A 20,047-nucleotide genomic window follows, 5' to 3' on the forward strand; every position below is an offset into this window, starting at 1 on the left:
TCACATAAAGCACTGAGCAATCTGTTAATATGAATGCCTTTCCTCTATCTTCTCCACCTTGCCCTCTAAGGGCACAATCACTTTGTCACTTTGTTTGCCTTCTGCCACATCCATCAGTAGCATCATCATCATCATATTAGTAGGTGACATTTACTTCTTATGTTAAAAGCATATTGTATGACATAGATTAGCTCATTTAATCCTCACAAAAACCCTAAAGTAGGTATTATCCTTATTTTACAGATAAGGAAACTGGGCAAAGACTAAGTAATTTACCCAAGGTTACCCAGCTAGTAAGCAGTAGAGCCAGGAGCTGAACCCAGTATATCTGGGACCATCGTAACTCTCTTCTAAGTGTGGCTTTTGTCAATGAAGATGTTTGCCTTCTTAAGGAATATATTCTAAACTCAGGCAAAAATCTGACCAAGGCACAGTTAGTTATCCCCAAAATTTCACTTTCCATTACAAGGAAAATAGGCTTTTCTCAAAAGAGTCACATGATTATCTTAACGGAAAACACGTCCACATTTCCTATGACTACATCAACAGAATAACATATAATTTAAATTTTTAGATAGAGTTTTCCTTCTGAAGTAAAAACAGTTCTATTTCATCAAGCCTTTCCTAATCTGACACTGGAGACCATACTAGGCGTATAGGATACTACTAAAGAATTAAGTGATTTTTTTTTTTTTCAATTTAAGATCTCACATTACCGTTCGCAGATACCTGAAATCCAACAGCAATACTGCAGGGCCTAATCTACTTACCATGTAAATTAAAACTCCAGGATAATTTCAGATATCATTTCTCATAAAGCTGGCTTTTTTTGTACTAATAGTTATGATCCAAGCCATGGGTCCTCGTTACTGTACATTAACTAATTTCATCTGAATTTTACGAGGGGTTGATTTCATATTAATTAATGCACAAGATTTCAAAAGGCTATATCCCTAGAGAAGACTTACACCACAGAGCAAGCATAGCATCCTTTCTTGCTACTCTCACGAATTAAGAATGCACCATCAGGTTTCCCATAAAGCAAGTCCTCTGCTTGTACTCGATTGATATCCTCAACAAACCAGGTTTTCTCATCATAGTGGGGCAGGTTTTCATCTTCCTCATTGATAAAATAGTTCCTAAAAATTAAATGTTAATTGTTATTCTAACAAGTTACTTCTATCTAAAAGCAAATTCATAAATAAAACACTCTTCTAAATCTTTAAACCACAAATGACAAAGCAAAATTACAATTAGTTGGGTGTTAGCTTCATTACTTGCTATGGTGCATAAAGCACAGAATTCATGTTTCATCCAATAAGCTGAAATATGAACATCTGAATAACAGTGCTTTTACATCCAGATTTTGAGTAGCTATACTCAAAGTAGCTTATACATCCAGATTTTGAGTTCAGAAGCAGGTCTCTGAACTCCAGTGCCTATAGGGTACTTTCAGGCAATTCAATTCAATTCAAAAGAGAGTCAAAGTTCTAGATTCAATGTCCTCAAGTGACAATGACAACCAATATTTACCATGTATAAACAAGGCGCATATCTTATATTGATAACAAAGCCCTCTGACCGAAAGTCTAGAGAGAACTTACTCATCAGCATCCTCATTCTTAATTCCCAGCCAGGCATTCAGGCGTTTCTGTCTCACCCCTTTGTGATTGAGCCATCTGCCAGAGGAAAGACATCAGTGTCAGTATCTATGCAAACTCTGACTGGACAAAGTAGGTATGTCTGAGCCGACTGAACTTCTAGAGTCTAGACACCTCTTGTTTTTCCTAATCCCACAAAGAGTGGGCAAAGATTTCCTAAAATTAGTCTCTCATTACTTTTCTTTCAACTACTACCAAGAGGAACTAATCTTTTCTGGAAAAAGGCAGAAACAGAAAGGGCTACTTGAAATTAGGCCCTTCACTTTTCATTTTTCTTTGCTGGAAGATGTGCCACCACAAGCACATACATACTCGCACTCGCAGTGGGACGTTTGTTTCTGAGAACATTAGTTAGGTGGGCATGGTGTCACATTTGCAATCTCCACTAAGCCTGAGAACCCACTTTCCGTGTGACCTACTGAATTAAGTTTAATATTTCAACTAAAAACTTCAAGATCTACTTTTGCATTTAAGCAGGCTTAGCCACAAGAAATTCAGGGTGGCAATCTGAGTAATTAATGAGTGAACTTCATTACCAAGAAAATCATAGTATCCAGGCTGGGCTCAGTGGCTCATGCCTGTAATCCCAGCACTTTGGGAGGCCAAGGCAGGTGGATCACCTGAGGTCAGGAGTTCAAGACCAGCCTGGCCAACATAATCAAACCCCATTTCTACTAAAAATACAAAAATTAGCCAGGTGTGGTAGTGCATGCCTGTAATCCCAGCTACTAGGAGGCTGAGGCAGGAGAATTAAGCTTGAAACCAGGGGGCGGAGGCTGTAATGAGCTGAGATTGCACCACTGCCCTCCAGCGTGGGCGACAGAGCGAGACTCGATCTCAAAAAAAAAAAGAAAGAAAGAAAAGAAAATCATAGTATCTCTTAAAATGTACCAGTATTTTAGATGTAAAATGAGGTAAACCAGCACATTTTGTTCCTTTCAGATAGCCAACAGTCTAAAACTAGGGTGGATGAGTGGAAAGCACCTTCATTCATCATTACCCACTAAACAAGGCTCCTATCATTCAGGTTTTATCATAAACACCATCCCCTCAGGGAGGACGACCCTAACTGTCCCAACTAAGGCAGTCCCCAGTCACTCTCTACACTTTACCTTGTTTTATCATCTTCATAACACTTAGTTAAAATCCATTATTTTTGTTTAGTTGGTTGGTTTTTGTTTTTTTTTTTTTTTTTTTTTTTTGAGACAGAGTCTCGCTCTGTTACCTAGGCTGGAATGCAATGGCACGATCTCGGCTCACTGCAGCCTCCATCTCCAGGATTCAAGCAATTCTCTCACCTCTGCCTCTGTAGCTGGGACTACAGGCATGCGCCACCACGCCCAGCTAATTTTCATATTTTTAGTAGAGACAGACTTTCACCATGTTGGTCAGGTTGGTCTCGAACTCCTGACCTCAGGTGATCTGCCCACCTTGGCCTCCCAAAGTGCTGGGACTACAGGCGTGAGCCACTATGCCAGGCCTATTTTCTATTTGTATTTGTTTATGTCTGTCTCCCCAATAAAATGTAAGCTGCTGTAATGAAAGGGGTCTGTCCTGTTCGTGGCTATGTTACCAATTATCAAAACAGCACATGCACATAGATATTCAACTGTCAGTAAATAATTGCTGGTGGGCTGCTTTTAACAAAATCTTTGCCAGGCACGGTGGCTCACGCCTGTAATTCCAGCACTTTGGGAGGCCGAGACGGGCGGATCACGAGGTCAGGAGATCGAGACCATCCTGGCTAACACGGTGAAACCCTGTCTCTACTAAAAATACAAAAAATTAGCCGGGCGCGGTGGCAGGTGCCTGTAGTCCAGCTACTCAGGAGGCTGAGGTGGGAGAATGGCGTGAACCTGGGAGGCGGAGCTTGCAGTGAGCCGAGATTGCGCCACTGCACTCCAGCCTCGGGCACAGAGCGAGACTCCGTCTCAAAAAAAAAAAACAAAAAAACAAAAAAACAAAATCTTCACAATTCCAGGATCATCCTCTATCTCTCTCTGACCCCAAGTACACAAGATAACTTGGCATCACACCTAATTTTAAAGTTCTGTTAGACAGATTTCACAGTCTTTCTCAGTAAGACTTGCCCTTTAGTTAACTTGGATTTCATTTTTTATGCTTAGGGAGACTGGAAAATAGATAATATGTGATCTTGATACAACTGATTTAGTAACAAACCCCCTCCCCCACACCATGTCTGTCATCAAAATATCCAGATGCCCTCCTCTAAGCATTCTTATCACCCAAAGTTTTCTATCCTCAAAGAAACTGACCTTCTCTTTATCAAAGAAATAAGCACACTGGGAAAAAAGGCGTGAATTGAATTAATGTACCACATTTTCTCTTGAATCCCCATTTTCTTTTACCCACCAACCTCTTTAAACTGAGCCTCTCTTTCTGTCACACACAGTGTTAGGAACCCATTTCCTAGCACTTTCCTAATGAAAAAAAAAAAAAGAAAAAGAAAAATTGCTGGTGCTCCACCCTCCATTTATGATGGTGCCTACCTTCTGACTTAGGCAGCTTTTCCAATCTCCCAAAAGTCCATTTCAAAGACTTATCTAGTTCTGAGTCCTTACAAATCTACTAACAATGCCAGGAGCTGATTAGATTTTAAAAACCATTTTCAAAAACCTCTAATAACTTTAGTAAATATGTTAATTCACATTTAATGTTATTGAATAATGCACTGATTACAAATAATGCAATAAATTCTACAGGAAAAATCTAAGGCAAAACATTCAAAGACCTAACATCCATTTCTGATTCTGTTAGTGTGGTAACTGGGTTGTAAAACCAATTAGATTTTTAGAAAGGATACTATATATACATATTTTTTGGCATGGTCTTGGACCCATCTCTCTTTGGTGCAGCTATTTCTTCTTTAAAAAAAAAAAAAAAAAAGAAGGGAAAACACTACTTCCATAGATTACATCAGAGTAATCTTAAGAAATACAAGACAGAAAAAATAGCTGGTGTTAGCATATCTTTTCCTAGCCCTACCCCAGCAAGTAAGGGAAAAAAGTATGTATTATATAGTGTCCTTTCTAAAGATCTAATTGGTTTTACAGCCCAGCTACCACACTTTAAGAGGAAGAGAGCTTGTGTTTCAGTCTAAGACAAAAGGATTAAGCTGGGAAAACCCTGAGACAGAAGGACAGGAAAAACGACTTTAAAGCTGATGCCTTGGTCCTGGAAGAAAGCAGAAGCTTGTCTACAGCCTCGCTGAAGTAGAAAATGGGGTGACAGAAAACAGTGCCTCATGCACAGGGCATCCTGGATGGAGAATGAGGTTTTAAGATGCAGCATCTGTTGGTGGCCAGTGATGAGATTACTGTGAAGGACACCTTGGAATTTTCAGCAGTCAAGAGGGAGGCACAAAAGACCTTGTGCTCCTCTAATTTTCTGGCACTACTTCAGGATGACATTCTTATATGATCCAAGTGTCAGTCTGTGTAGGATGTAGGAATGATAACAGAGATTAATTTTTTTTTTTTTTTAGACGGAGTCTCGCTCTGTCGCCCAGCCTGGAGTGCAGTGGCTGGATCTCAGCTCACTGCAAGCTCCGCCTCCTGGGTTCATGCCATTCTCCTGCCTCAGCCTCCCGAGTAGCTGGGACTACAGGCGCCCACCACCTCGCCCGGCTAGTTTTTTGTATTTTTTTTTTTAGTAGAGACGGGGTTTCACCATGTTGGCCAGGATGGTCTCGATCTCCTGACCTCGTGATCCGCCTGTCTCGGCCTCCCAAAGTGCTGGGATTACAGGCTTGAGCCACCGCGCCCGGCCTAAATATTTTTAATGTAACCAGGCCAGTGGGAGCTTGGAATAGATTTATTTATTTATTTATTTATTTATTTATTTATTTATTTATTTAATTTAAATGAGGAATGTGGCTGGGCACAGTGGTTCATGCCTGTAATCCCAGCACTTTGGGAGGCCAAGGGAGGTGGATCACCTGAGATCAGGAGTTCGAGACCAGGCTGGCTAACACGGTGAAACCCTGTTCCTATTAAAAATACAAAAAATTAGCCAGGCGTGGTAGGGCACGCCTGTAATCCCAGCTACTTGGGAGGCTGATGCAGGAGAACCACTTGAACCTGGAAGGCAGAAGTTGCAGTGAGCCGAGATCGCACCATTGCACTCCAGCCTGGGTAACAAGACTGAAACTCTGTCTCCAAAAAAAAAAAAGGAATGAAACTTGTCTTCCACCAAATTTTATGGACAGATATATTCTCTACATAAAAACAAAGTGGGATAATGTATACAATACTTTAAAAAGAAAAATCGCTTATAAAAATTTAGTTATCAGAAATATATTAAAGAATGAGGCCAGGTGCGGTGGCTCCATGCCTGTAATCCCAGCACTTTGGGAGGCTGAGGCAGGTGGATCACCTGAGGTCAGGAGTTTGAGACCAGCCTGGCCAACATGGTGAAACCCCATCTCTACTAAAAGTACAAAAATTAGTTGGAGGTGGTGGTGCACGCCTATAAGCCCAGCTACTCAGGAGGCTGAGGCAGGAGAATTGCTTGAACCCAGAAGGCAGAGGTTGCAGTGAGCCAAGATCACACCATTGCACTCCATTGCATGCACTTTTGCAACAAGAGCAAAAATCCATCTCAAAAAAAAAGAAATAAAGAATGATTCATGACTTTAAGAAACCCAAATTATCACTACTGGTGTGAATGTAAAATAGTGCAACCACTACGCAAAACAGTCTGGGCAGTTGTTCAATGAAACACAGATAATTACCATATGATTCAGGAATTTCACTCCTCAGCATATACCCATGAGAAATGAAAATACATATCCATTCAAAAACCTGTACATAAATGTTCACAGCAGCATTACTGAAATAGCCAAAAAGACAGAAACAACCCAAATGCCCACCAACTGGTGATGATTAAACAAAATGTGGTATAACTATACAACAGACTATCATTTGGCCATAAAAAGGAATGAAATACTGATATATGCTACAACGCAGACAAACTTTGAAAACATCATGCTAAGTGAAAGAAGCCAGTCACAAAAGAATACATTTTACATTATTTTCATTCACATCAAATGTCCAGAATAGACAAATCCATAGAGACAGAAAGTAGATTAGCAGTTGTTCAGGGCTAGATGCAAGCGGTAATAGGGATAAGTAAAGGGTGCAGGGTTTTTTTTTAAGATGATGAAAATGTTCTAAAATATGTGGTGATGACTGTAAATGCCTGTGAACATACTAAAAGCATTGAATAATACACTTTAAATGGGTGAACTGTATGGGATGTAAACTGTATCTCAATAAAGTTGTAAAAACAAAAAATAAAACCAGAACACACCAACCCCCATAGAACTCCTTTTTTTTCTATTTATTTATTTATTTATTTATTTATTTATTTATTTTTTATTATTATACTTTAAGTTCTAGGGTACATATGCACAACATGCAGGTTTGTTACATATGTATAAATGTGACATGTTGGTGTGCTGCACCCATTAACTCGTCATTTACATTAGGTATATCTCCTAATGCTATCCCTCCTCCCTCCCCACTCCCCACAATAGGCCCCAGTGTGTGATGTTCCCCTTCCTGTGTCCAAGTGATCTCACTGTTCAATTCCCACCTATGAGAGAAAATGCGGTGTTTGGTTTTCTGTTCTTGCGATAGTTTGCTGAGAATGATGGTTTCCAGCTTCATCCATGCCCCTACAAAGGACACGAACTCATCCTTTTTTATGGCTGCATAGTATTCCATGGTGTATATGTGCCACATTTTCTTAATCCAGTCTGTCACTGATAGACATTTGGGTTGATTCCAAGTCTTTGCTATTGTGAATAGTGCTGCAATAAACATACGTGTGCATGTGTCTTTATAGCAGTATGACTTATAATCCTTTGGGTATATACCCAGTAATGGGATGGCTGGGTCAAATGGTATTTCTAGTTCTAGATCCTTGAGGAATCACCATACTGTTTTCCACAATGGCTGAACTAGTTTACAGTCCCACCAACAGTGTAAAAAATGTTCCTATTTCTCCACATCCTCTCCAGCACCTGTTGTTTCCTGATTTTTTAATGATTGCCATTCTAACTGGTATGAGATGGTATCTCATTGTGGTTTTTTCTTTTTTTTTTTTTTAATACAGAGTCTCATTCTGTTGCCCACGCTAGAGTGCAGTGGGGTGATCTCAGATCACTGCAACCTCCAATTCCCGGGTTCAAGCAATTCTCCTGCCTCAGGCTTCTGACTAGCTGGGATTACAGGCATGTGCCACCACACCTGACTAATTTTTGTATTTTTAGTAGAGACAGGGTTTCACTATCTTGGCCAGGCTGGTCTCGAACTCCTGACCTCAGGTGATCCACCTGCCTCAGCCTCCCAAAGTGCTGGGATTACAGGTGTGAGTCACTGCACCCGGCCACATAGAACTCCTTTATCTGCAAACTCCCCTAGTACATATATTACTCAAAACTCATCAATTCCCTAAGCAGAATATGCATTTTAAAAACCCTCATCATTATGTACCTATATTGTTATGGCCGTTATTCTTTATTTTAAATTTATGAATTTTGATTTATGAATACTGCAGTCCCTGCTTATCCATGGGGAATAGTTCTAAGACAACCAAATAGATGCCTAAAACCACAGAAAGTACTAAACCCTATATATACTGTTTTTCCCTATACATACATACCTGTGATCGTTTAATTTATAAATTAAGCACAGTAAGGGATTAACAATAACTAATAATAAAATAGAACAATATAACAATATGCTGGAATAAAAGTGATGTGAATGTGGTCTCTCTCAAGATGTGTTATTGTGCTGTATTCACCTATCCAGACTGTGGCTGAATGGGGATACCTGAATCCATGGAAAGCAAAACCACAGTAAGCAAAGCCATGGACCAAGGGGGACTACAGTACCAAAAAAGGTAAATGGTAATCATGAAAGCTAGCCTTAAACTCATGAGGAAAAAGAATTGCATATTAACAACAAAATTCCTTTTTTTGAAAGGGAATTTTTAAAAAACTGATACCTAAGAAATGTTTAATGTATTTACTGAGTTATAATACACATAAAGCACATTAATCTTAAGTGTACTGATGATAAATTTTAACCTACGTATAAACCCATGGAACCCCATTCATATCAAGATTCAGAACATTTCTAGAACCGTTAAACATTCCTCATCCCATTTTCCCATCAAAATCCTCACCATAAATAATCACTATTTTTAATTCTATCATCATGGATAGGTTTTACCTGTTCTTGAGCTTCCAGTAAATGGAATTATATCATAGAATTTTTTTCTATATTTAAGCAATGAAATTCTGTATTTAAACACTCAAGAATATCCTACTAGTAGTGCACCAAGATCTCAGCAGACAATCACATAGAATCCTTGTGGGCTATGCAGTGGCCAGTCAGGGAAATGACCACATCCAAAGAGGGCTTAAAGAACTAATGACAATCTTGAGATAGGTATCACAGAATCCCAACCTATTCCTTTAAAACAGGACCAGAGAGAGATCATACTCAGCATCATGCAGCAACGCTAATACGAGACACATATTTTACTACAGTCTCCTTCAGTACCAAAAACACAAATTGCAGTATTAGAATAGATCGAGTCCACCAAGCCCAGAGATAATTCTCTGTTAGAAACATCAAAGCATGGACTATGGGACACTGAACTATTCTCCTGGAAGCAGCCCTTCCAAAAGAGGTAATGGCTGTCTGTGCCTCCCTGCACTTGAGTTGTCCTTACTTGTAGGTCATGAATTTGTCATCCATGATGTTATCTAAACTCTTTTATATTTGTTGTTGTTGTTGTTGTGTTACTGTTTTGTTTTTTGTGGTTTATTTGGTGTGTATGGTTTTGTTGTTGTATTTTTTTTGTTGTTTTCTTTCTTTCTTCTGTATTTAGTTTATAAAACCCATTAAAGAAACTTACTGGCCATCTTACTGGCCAATTCTCAATTACCTCAAGTGCCTTCTATAGACACATTTCTGTTATTTAAATAAAGAACGTCATTTTGTTTTTGTTGTTGTTGTTTTTGAGACTCTTGTCCAGGCTGGAGTGCAGTGGCACGATCTTGGCTCACTGCAACCTCTGTCTCCCAGGTTTAAGCGATTCTCCTGCCTCAGCCTCCCAAGTAGCTGGGACTACAGGCACCCACCACTATGCCCAGCTAATTTTTTGTATTTTTAGTACAGACGGGATTTCACCATCTTTTTTTCTTTTTTTTTTTTTTTTTTTTGAGATGGAGTCTCACTCTGTCACCCAGGCTGGAGTGCAGTGGTGTGATCTCGGCTCACCGCAACCTCTGCGTCCAGGGTTCAAGTGATTCTCCTGCCTCAGCCTCCTGAGTAGCTGGGATTACAGGCATGTGCCACCATGCCCAGCAAATTTTTGTATTTTTAGTAGAAACGGAGTTTCACTATGTTGGCCAGGCTGGTGTCTAGAACTCATGACCTCAGATGATCTGCCTACCTCGGCCTCCCAAAGTGCTGGGGTTACAGGCGTAAGCCACTGTGCCTAGCCTAGAACCTATTTCCCCTCAGAGGAAATAGAAATTCCCCACTCAGTTCTACTATGTAAACAAAGATTCTGATTTTTATGTTTTAGGCAAACATTAATCTGTTCTTCTTAAGGTATAGCAGTTTACTCATGCCACAGCCAGCCTCTGAGATTTCCAAGGCATTTCTATGAATCAAGAATCCTATATTCTGGTTTGCTCCACATATTAACTTCAGATTAACTCTGGTACCCCCTACAACTACCAAGGCCATTATCCTAAATTCTTACCATCTTACTGGCCAATTCTCAATTACAAATCTCTTCTCCCACGTCTAACGTCTCTAGTGCTGGTAGTAACCTGGCACTAGTGTCTCCCTCCCCATACACTCCCAGACTACTTACACAAGGTGTTGATCTCGGATCTTTCGCAGCTGGATCAGGTCAGGTTTGATACTATTCATTTTCTTATCTATTTCTCGGTTGTCCAAAGCTTGTTTCTTCAAATCCTGCTCTAGACGCATTTTGCTATCATGAATCTCTCCCAGACGTGATTTCAATTTATCATAATTCATCATAATTCTGTAAAAATATGTGACATGTTAAGGCTAAAACAGAAAGCAAGCAGACAGACCCTACTGAGTGAGCATGGTCCTAATATCCCTTTTTTTTTTTTCTTGAGATTGAGTCTCGCCTGTCACCCCAGGCTGGAGTGTAGTGGCATGATCTCAGCTCACTGCAACCTCTGCCTCCCGGATTCAAGCAACTCTCCTGCTTCAGCCTCCCCAGTAGCTGGGATTACAGGCACGAGTTACCACACCTGGCTAATTTTTGTATTTTTAGCAGAGACGGGGTTTTGCCATGTTGACCAGGCTGGTCTCAAACTATCTGCCTGCCTCAGTCTCCCAAAGTACTGGGATTACAGGCATGAGCCATTGCACCCAGTGAGGTCCTAATATCTTATGCGGGGTGAAGATTTGTTTTTGCCTGGCCCATATCCATTCCCGTTTCTGGTATTAGCACCCTGATGTTCCCTGGAGGTAAGGATTCATTCCCCCATCTCAGATCCAGGGATGTAAATACACATGGCCCAGACTGGCCAATAAGAATATTCCACTGTATCCCACCCCTACCCTCAGGCCACAGTGACTGGTTCAGGAATAGGAATAAGACTCAAACTGATCCAATGAGAGTCAATTCTAGAACATTTGCTAGAACTGTATTGTTAAAATAAATTATCTCTTTCCACACGAATTGCTAAATTATGAATATGCAGTTCTCAACCCAGCAGCTATACTGTCACTTCACTGGCAAAGCCTGCCTGAGACTAAAATCAACCCAGAGAAAAACTGAGCTAAAATACAATGTGAGAGAGAATCTCAACAACCTTGTTTGGGCCCTGAATCCAGCAATGACTGAACAAGTAAAGCTATATGTTTGATATTCAAGAGGTAGCACAACACAACAGTTAAGAACTATGGTTTTGCAATTAGCCTACCTACGTCTGAATCTCTGCTGTCACTTGCTGTGGGGCCATGGGCAAGTTATTTAACGTCTCAGTGCCTTCATTTCCTCATCTGTTTAAAATGGTGATATGGTTTGGCTGTGCCCTCACCCAAATCTCATCTTGAATTGTACTCCCGTAATTCCCACAGGTTGTAGGAAGGACCCGGGAAGAGATAATTGATTCATGGGGGCGGTTCCCCCATACTGTTCTCGTGGTAGTGAACAGGTCTCACAAGATCTGATGGTTTTATCAGGGGTTTCTGCTTTTGCATCTTCCTCATTCTCTCTTTGCCTGCTGCCATCCATGTAAGACCGGACTTGCCCCTCCTTGCCTTTCACCATGACTGTGAGGCTTCCCCAGCCACGTGGAACTGTAAGCCTAATTAAGCCTCTTCCTTTTGTAAATTGCCCAGTCTTGGGCATGTCCTTATTAGCAGCATGAAAATGGACTAATTTAGTAAATTAGTACTAGCAGAGTGAGGCATTGCTGAAAAAATACCCGAAAACGTGGAAGCAACCTTAAAACTGGGTAACAGGCAGAAGTTGGAACAGTTTGACAGGCTCAGAAGAAGACAGGAAAATGTGGGAAAGTCTGGAACTTCCTAGAGATTTGTTGAATGGCTTTGCCCAAAATGCTGATAGTCATATGGACAATAAGGTCCAGGCTGAGGTGGTCTGAGATGGAGATGAGGAACTTGTTGTGAACTGGAGCAAAGGTGACTCTTGTTATGTTTTAGCAAAGATACTGATGGCATTTTGCTCCTGCCCTAGAGATTTGTGTAACTTTGAACTTGAGGGAGATGATTTAGGGTATCTGGCAGAAGAAATTTCTAAGCAGCAAAGCATTCAAGAGGTTACTCGGGTGCTCTTAAAAGCATTCAGTTTTAAAAGGGAAACAGAGCATGAAAGTTTAAAAACTTTGCAGCCTGACAATGCAATAGAAAATAAAATTCCAGGCCGGGCACGGTGGCTCAAGCCTGTAATCCCAGCACTTTGGGAGGCCGAGATGGGCGGATCACGAGGTCAGGAGATCGAGACCATCCTGGCGAACATGGTGAAACCCCGTCTCTACTAAAAAAAAAAATACAAAAACTAGCCGGGCGAGGTGGTGGGCGCCTCTAGTCCCAGCTACTCAGGAGGCTGAGGCAGGAGAATGGCGTAAACCCGGGAGGTGGAGCTTGCAGTGAGCTGAGATCCAGCCACTGCACTCCAGCCTGGGCGACAGAGCCTCCGTCTCAAAAAAAAAAAAGAAAAGAAAATTCCATTTTCTGAGGAGAAATTCAAGCCAGCCGCAGAAATTTGCATAAGTAACAAGAAGCCAAATGTTAATCCTCAAGACAATGGGGAAAATGTCTCCAGGGCATGTCAGAAGTCTTCAAGGCAGCCCCTCCCATCAAGGCCTGGAGGCCTAGAGGAAAAAGGAGTTTAGTTGGCTGGGCCCAGGGTCCCTGAGCTGTGTGCGGCCTAGAGACTTGATGCCCGGCATCCTAACCACTCCAGCCATGGCTGAAAGGGGCCAACATAGGGCTCAGGCCATGGCTTCAGATGGTACAAGCCCCAAGCCTTGGCAGCTTCCATGTCGTGTTGAGCCTGCAGGTGCACAGAAGTCAAGAATTGGGAACCTCCACCTAGATTTCAGATGTATGGAAACACCTGGATGCCCAGGCAGAAGTTTGCTGCAGGGGCAGAGCCCTCATGGAGAACCTCTGCTAGGGCAGTGTGGAAGGGAAACGCGGGGTCGAAGCCCCCACACAGAGTTCCTACTGGGGCATCACCTAGTGGCATTGTGAGAAAAGGGCCACTGTCCTCCAGACCCCAGAATGGTAGATCCATTGACACCTTACACTGTGTGCCTGGAAAAGTCGCAGACACGCAAGGTTACCCTGTGAAAGCAGCCAGGAGGGAGGCTGTACCCTGCAAAGCCACAGGGGCAGAGCTACCCAAGACTATGGGAACCCATCTCTTGCATCAGCATGTCCTGGATGTGTGACATGGAGTCAAAGGAGACCATTTTGGAGCTTTAAGATTTGACTGCCCTGCTGGATTTCAGACTTGCATGGACTCTGTAGCCCCTTTGTTCTGGCCAATTTCTTCCATTTAAAACAGCTGTATTTACCCAATGTCTGTACCCTCATTGTATCTAGGAAATAACTACCTTGCTTTTGATTTTACAGGCTCATAGGACTTGCCTTGTCTCAGATGAGACTTTGGACTGTGGACTTTTGAGTTAATGCTAAAATGAGTTAAGACTTTGGGGGACTGTTAGGAATGCATGATTGGTTTTGAAATGTAAAGATACAAGATTTGGGAGGGGCCGGGGCAGAATAATGTGGTTTGGCTGTGTCTCCACCCAAATATCCTCTTGAATTATACTCCCATAATTCCCACATGTTGTGGGAGGGACCAGGGTGAAACAACTGAATCATGGAGGCGGTTTCCCCCAAACTGTTGTCATGGTAGTGAATAAGTTTCACGAGATCTGATGGTTTTATCAGGGATTTCTGCTTTTGCATCTTCCTCATTCTATTTGCCTGCTGCCATCCACGTAAGATGTGACTTGCTCTTCCTTCCCTTCCACTGTGATTGTGAGTGAGGCTTCCCTAGCCACCCGGAACTGTAAGTCCAATTAAACCTCTTCCTTTTGTAAACTGCCCCAGTCTCAGGTATGTCTTTATCAGCAGCATGAAAATGGACTAATACAAATGGGTACCTACAACAGTACTTACTTCACTGGGATTTTCTGTTAATTAAATGTGACAATAGATGTAAAAGACAAGAACATTTCCTGACATTATCTTGGTAAGCACTCAACAGATGATGGCTATAAGCTTTTCCAACACACAAAGTTTTGCTATGCTCTGAACCCTTATGGTAACAACTGTCTACATTATTCCCTTGTCACTCAATATGTGGCTTTATATTACTATTAAAACTTCACAGACTGGACACACACCTGTAATCCCAGCACTTTGGGAAGCTGAGGGCAGAGGATTGCTTGAACCCAGGAGTTCAAGACCCCATCTCTACAAAAAGATTTTTAAAAATTAGCCAGAGCAGTGGCGCTTGCCTTTACTCCTAGCAACTCGGGAGGCTGAGGTAAGTGGATCCCTTGAGCCCAGGAGGTTGATGCTGCAGTGAGCCATGATCATGCTACTTCATTCCAGCCTGGGCAACAGAGCAAGATCCTACCTCAAAAAATAAAAAAATAAAAAAAATAGGCTGAGCACAGTGGCTCATGCTTGTAATTGCAGCACTTTGGGAGGCCAAGGTGGGTGGATCACCTGAGATCAGGAGCTCAGGACCAGCCTGGCCAACTTGATGAAACCCTATCTCTACTAAAAATACAAAAATCAGCCAGGTGTGGTGGCACGCACCTGTAAACCCAGCTACTTGGGAGGCTGGGGCAGGAGAATCACTTGAACCCCGGAGGCAGAGGGTGCAGTGAGCCGAGATCGCACCACTGCACTCCAGTATGGGCGACAGAGCAAGACTCTGTCTCAAAAAATAAATAAATAAACAAAATAAAACAAAACGTTATCATGCTACTTTACTTCCCTCTGCAACAAAACTACAAATCCTTTTCTGTTTCTTCATCGTTAATAATAATTATCATTAGGCCAGGCGCAGTGGCTCAAGCCTGTAATCCCAGCACTTTGGGAGGCCAAGGCGCGTGGATTACCTGAGGTCAGCAGTTCAAGGCCAGTCTGGTCAATTTGGCGAAACCCCGTCTCTACTAAAAAATACAAAAAAGTAGCCAGGCATAGTGGTGGGCGCCTGTAATCCCAGTGACTCAGGAGGCTGAGGCACAAGAATCACTTGAACCCAGGAGATGGAGGTTGCAGTGAGCCAAGATGGCACTACTGCACTCCAGCCTGGGCAACACAGAAAGACTTCATCTCAAATAATAAATAATTATAATTTACTGAAAGCCCATCATGTGCCAAGATATATATTACTTAATTCTCTAGCATTCCAACAAGATATTATTCAGTTTATGGAAGAGAAAACAGACTGAAAAAAGTTAAGTAATTCACCTAAGGTTATACAGCTAATAAAACGGCCAATTCAGAATTCAAGCCCATCGTTTTAATCATTTAAGCTACACTGCCTCACAGCACTTAGCTCTAAACTCATGCCATTAAGCTACACTGCCTCACAGCACTTAGCTCTAAACTCATGCACACAGAAATACACTAATACTGTGGTCCTAATATGAGAAATAATTTTGCTTTTCCATTGCATATTAATTACTTATATTTATTACCCATTTTAGCACTCCTCAACCCACTACAATCTAGCTTAGTCTTCCAATACTCCGCTAAATTTGCTTTGACAGGCTTTCAATATCCTTTTAGTTATCAAATCCATTACTTCTCCTGCCACTCATTATTTCTGTGTAATTTCATTCTTAGCATCTACCATCAGCTACACACCTATGCCTTCCAAATCCTTTCTACACCAAGTTTTAAATCCAAATAATCAGCTGCCCGCTCCCCAGTGAGCTCCATTTGTGTTCTCACAGGAACCTCGAACTCACTGGTTCCAACCCTAGACTCTCCTCATGTACTTCTTATTTGGGTGAAAAACACCATCTTCCAGTCTCTCATACCAGAAATCTAGGAATAATCTTTGACTTCTCCCACACCTACCATATCTGGTCAGGCATAAAGTCCCTAGCATTCCCATGACCTCCCGCTTCTTTTCTGCTACTTCTCTAGTCCAGGCCCTCATTATCGTTTAACCTGATGACCACAACCGCTGCAGTCATGTGCAAGTCAGGCTGGTGTTCCTGCCTAGTCTTGTTCTACTACAATTTATTCTCAGACTGCTGCCAAAGTTGATTCCATTTCAAAAAAATATTAAATGAGCACCCATTATGTACTCCCATACATACGTAGGTACTAGGGCTACCAGGGAAAATAAGCCACCAATGCCTACTCTCGATGAGTTTACAGTTGAGTGGGCATGGCATTCAGTAAATGTTACACTAGGGATCAGGACCAGACACTGTAGGGACCCAAAATACAGACCCTAAATTGGTCTCCGGAATCAGGGAACAATTTCTAGAAAAGATGGTATCTAACCTGAAGTCCTAATGGATAAGCAGGAGTTAATTTGGGAGAATGAAGAAAGAGCAGAGGAGAGAGAAGTTCAATTTGGTGCCATTAGTGGAAACAGCAAGTGGTTCCAATTGTAGGGCTGTGCAGTTTGAGGGGCAAAAGCAAACAAGACAGAAATTATTGGGGAAGAAAAGAAATCCTGTCTCACTGATGTCCTTGGAAGTACTAAGTACTTACCGTTCAATCTCCTTTTCATTCCCCTCTCTGCGAAATCGCTCAATATACTCTTTGCTATGTTGTTCTTGTGTGTGACACTGCTCTTCAAATATTTTAATTGTTTCATTAAAAGCTTCTATTGCAGTCCTCTTCATCTGTATTTCCTACAGGAGAGACAAAGAAAAAACACAGGCTTCATTATCTTTATTATTTTCTTCTAACCTTGGTCTTAAATTTTACAATTCTAGTTATTAATGTAATCCCATATAACACCTAGTCTTTCAAAAGTCTTTCCCCTTGTTTAGGAGGACTAAAACAAGAGCTTTTATTCAACCCCTACTCTATTACCTATATGTAAAATACATCATTTAAACTATAAAATAGGCCAGGCGTGGTGGCTTACACCTGTGATCCCAGCACTTTGGGAAGCTGAGGCAGGCAGATCACTTGAGGTCAGGAGTTCAAGACAGCCTGGCCAACATGGCAAAACCCTGTCTCTACTAAAAGTACAAAAATTAGCCAGGCGTGTGGTGGCGGGTGCCTGTAATCCCAGCTATTCAGGAGGCCGAGGCAGGAGAATCGCTTGAACTCAGGAGGCAGAGGTTCCAGTGAGCCAAGATCACGCCACTGCACTCCAACCCGGGTGACAGAACAAGATTCCATGTAAAAAATAAAAAATTTAAAAATCAAAAAAACTATAAATAAATGAAGAAGAACCATTATGTGAAATATATCGCTAAGAACCACAGAAAGGTCTCTGAGCTGCCAAGAGAGATTAACCCTGAACACCTTGAAGACAAGGACCAAATTCTGATTTTGCACCTATTATAGTGCTATTCCCCAAAAGGTGCTGAAAGAGTGAATGGATAGAGCTAAAGAGTCCATGCACCAAAGCACAGAGACTTACTCCCAGAAGAGTCTTATAAAGTCTATTTATTCTTACTCTCATTTCTAAAGTATGTGCTTAGTTTTCCAAACAGATTCATCAGTAGATTAATCTGATTAGAAGAAAACGAAAAGGGGAAAAATAGCTGCTAAAGTCCAATGCACTTAATAATAATAAGATGGGCCGGGCGTGGTGGCTCAAGCCTGTAATCCCAGCACTTTGGGAGGCCGAGACGGGCGGATCACGAGGTCAGGAGATCGAGACCATCCTGGCTAACACGGTGAAACCCCGTCTCTACTAAAAATACAAAAAAAACTAGCCGGGCGAGGTGGTGGGCGCCTGTAGTCCCAGCTACTCAGGAGGCTGAGGCAGGAGAATGGCGTAAACCTGGGAGGCGGAGCTTGCAGTGAGCTGAGATCCGGCCATTGCACTCCAGTCCGGGCGACAGAGCGAGACTCTGCCTCTAAAAAAAAAAATAATAATAATAATAATAATAAGATGATCACGCCTGTAATCCCAGCACTTTGGGAGGCCGAGACGGGCGGATCACGAGGTCAGGAGTTCGAGACCAGCCTGACCAACATGGTGAAACCCCGTCTCTACTAAAAATACAAAAATTAGCCAGGCATGGTGGCACACGCCTGTAATCCCAGCTACTCAGGAGGCTGAGGCAAGAGAATCGTTTGAACCTGGGAGGCAGCAGTTGCAGTGAGCCAAGATTGTGCCACTGCATTCCAGCCTGGGCGACAGAGCAAGACTTTGTCTCAAAAAAAACAAAAACAAAAACAAAAAAACATCTGAATCACAATTCCCCGAAAATCTTCAGAAGGTTAAATTTTGTTCAGTTTGTTTTTTAGAAAGGCAATAAATATGACTAAGGGTCTAGAAAAACTGCTACCTGAATGTTTATAATTCTAGAAGTTTTGATGCTTACGGGATAATTCCTACATTATCTAGCACTTATTAGGCTGGGGTGGGTTTTGGTTTTGGTTTTGCTGGTGGGTGGGCGGGTGGGTTAGTTTTTTTAAAACTGTTGCCTAAGCTGGACTTGAAATCCTGGGCTTAAGGGATCATTCCACCTCAGCTTCCCAACTAGTTGAGACTTTAGGAGGGCACCACACACCCAGTTTAATCATTTGTCATTTTCAACAATTGATTATTGAGAATCCACTACACAGAAATTACCATCTGGTGATAGAGATTTGTGAAACATGAAGCCTGCCCTCTAAGACTCAGAATATACAGGTGGAATAGATTTCTGAACTCTAATAAGGTTTGGTTTCATGTCATGGAAGAGGCAACCAAGTGATATTAACTAGTTATTTATTGCTTTACAGAGACTTCACAGAGGAGGTGACACTTAAGCTAGGTCTTAAAGAACTGAGATAGAGGAAGAAAATGCAGCACTGCACAAAGGAGGCATGGTATAATGTATACATAAAATAACAAGGCATGTTCAAGGATTAGTAATTGCCCAGTAGGGCTAGAACATTAGAGGATTAGCAGATGAGGAAGGCTGGAACCTTGTGATAGTCCATACAGTTGAGATTACATCATATGTATCTTAATATTAAAAACTAACTAGAATGCCCATATGCCAAATATCTTGGTACTAATTCTACAACTCTTAAATTATAGTGGATAGCCTTAGCTCCCTTGCCTTGAAGGTTAGAAATTACCTATCAAGTTCTGGCCCTGGATCTTCAAAGAAAACACTAATAATTTAGATTTTATTAACACTGGTATATATATCGGTAAGTAGAACAGCAAAGGGAAAAGTATTTGATATCACTATTAAGTCAGCACCTCCCCCATAAACAATGCCACTATACCACTACACCTGCCACCAAAACTATAAACCTACCTGTTCACCTCTTCTCTCCCTTCCCCTCCCTTTATTCACATGTGCTCTGGGTCTCAGCTCCCTTTCCTTTCTGGGTCCTTCACTCTATTGTATCAGCTAGCCCCTTTTACATTATTAACTCTCCCAGTCTAATGATTCCTTCTTAGCAGCATATAAGCAAGCTCTGGTAACAACACTTTGAAAAAAAAGCACTCTTATTCCAAAATTCTCTTCAAATCACAGATAAGCTTCTTAAAGAGTTGTTTGTGGCTTTGTTTGTGGCTGGGCACGGTGGCTCATGCCTGTAATCCCAGCACTTTGGGAGGCTGAGTCAGGTCGATCACTTGAGGTCAGGGGTTCA

At 41.7% G+C, this 20,047-nt stretch overlaps 1 protein-coding gene across 2 annotated transcripts in view; it reads right to left on the reverse strand.

The window, feature by feature from the left end:
• PIK3R3 (phosphoinositide-3-kinase regulatory subunit 3) overlaps nt 1-20,047 on the reverse strand; it is a 99,140-nt gene that overhangs the window by 4,790 nt on the left and 74,303 nt on the right. For both annotated transcript variants that reach the window (XM_030941810.1, XM_010363038.2), the window contains 4 exons: nt 16,979-17,121; nt 10,581-10,757; nt 1,605-1,679; nt 969-1,139 (listed from right to left, as the gene is read on the reverse strand). In XM_030941810.1, coding sequence (XP_030797670.1) covers nt 969-1,139; nt 1,605-1,679; nt 10,581-10,757; nt 16,979-17,121 — 566 coding nt within the window. The remainder of the gene's footprint in view (nt 1-968; nt 1,140-1,604; nt 1,680-10,580; nt 10,758-16,978; nt 17,122-20,047) is intronic.

The sequence above is a fragment of the Rhinopithecus roxellana genome, chromosome 12, assembly GCF_007565055.1.
Source record: "Rhinopithecus roxellana isolate Shanxi Qingling chromosome 12, ASM756505v1, whole genome shotgun sequence".
In the NCBI taxonomy this organism is placed as follows: Eukaryota; Metazoa; Chordata; class Mammalia; order Primates; family Cercopithecidae; genus Rhinopithecus; species Rhinopithecus roxellana.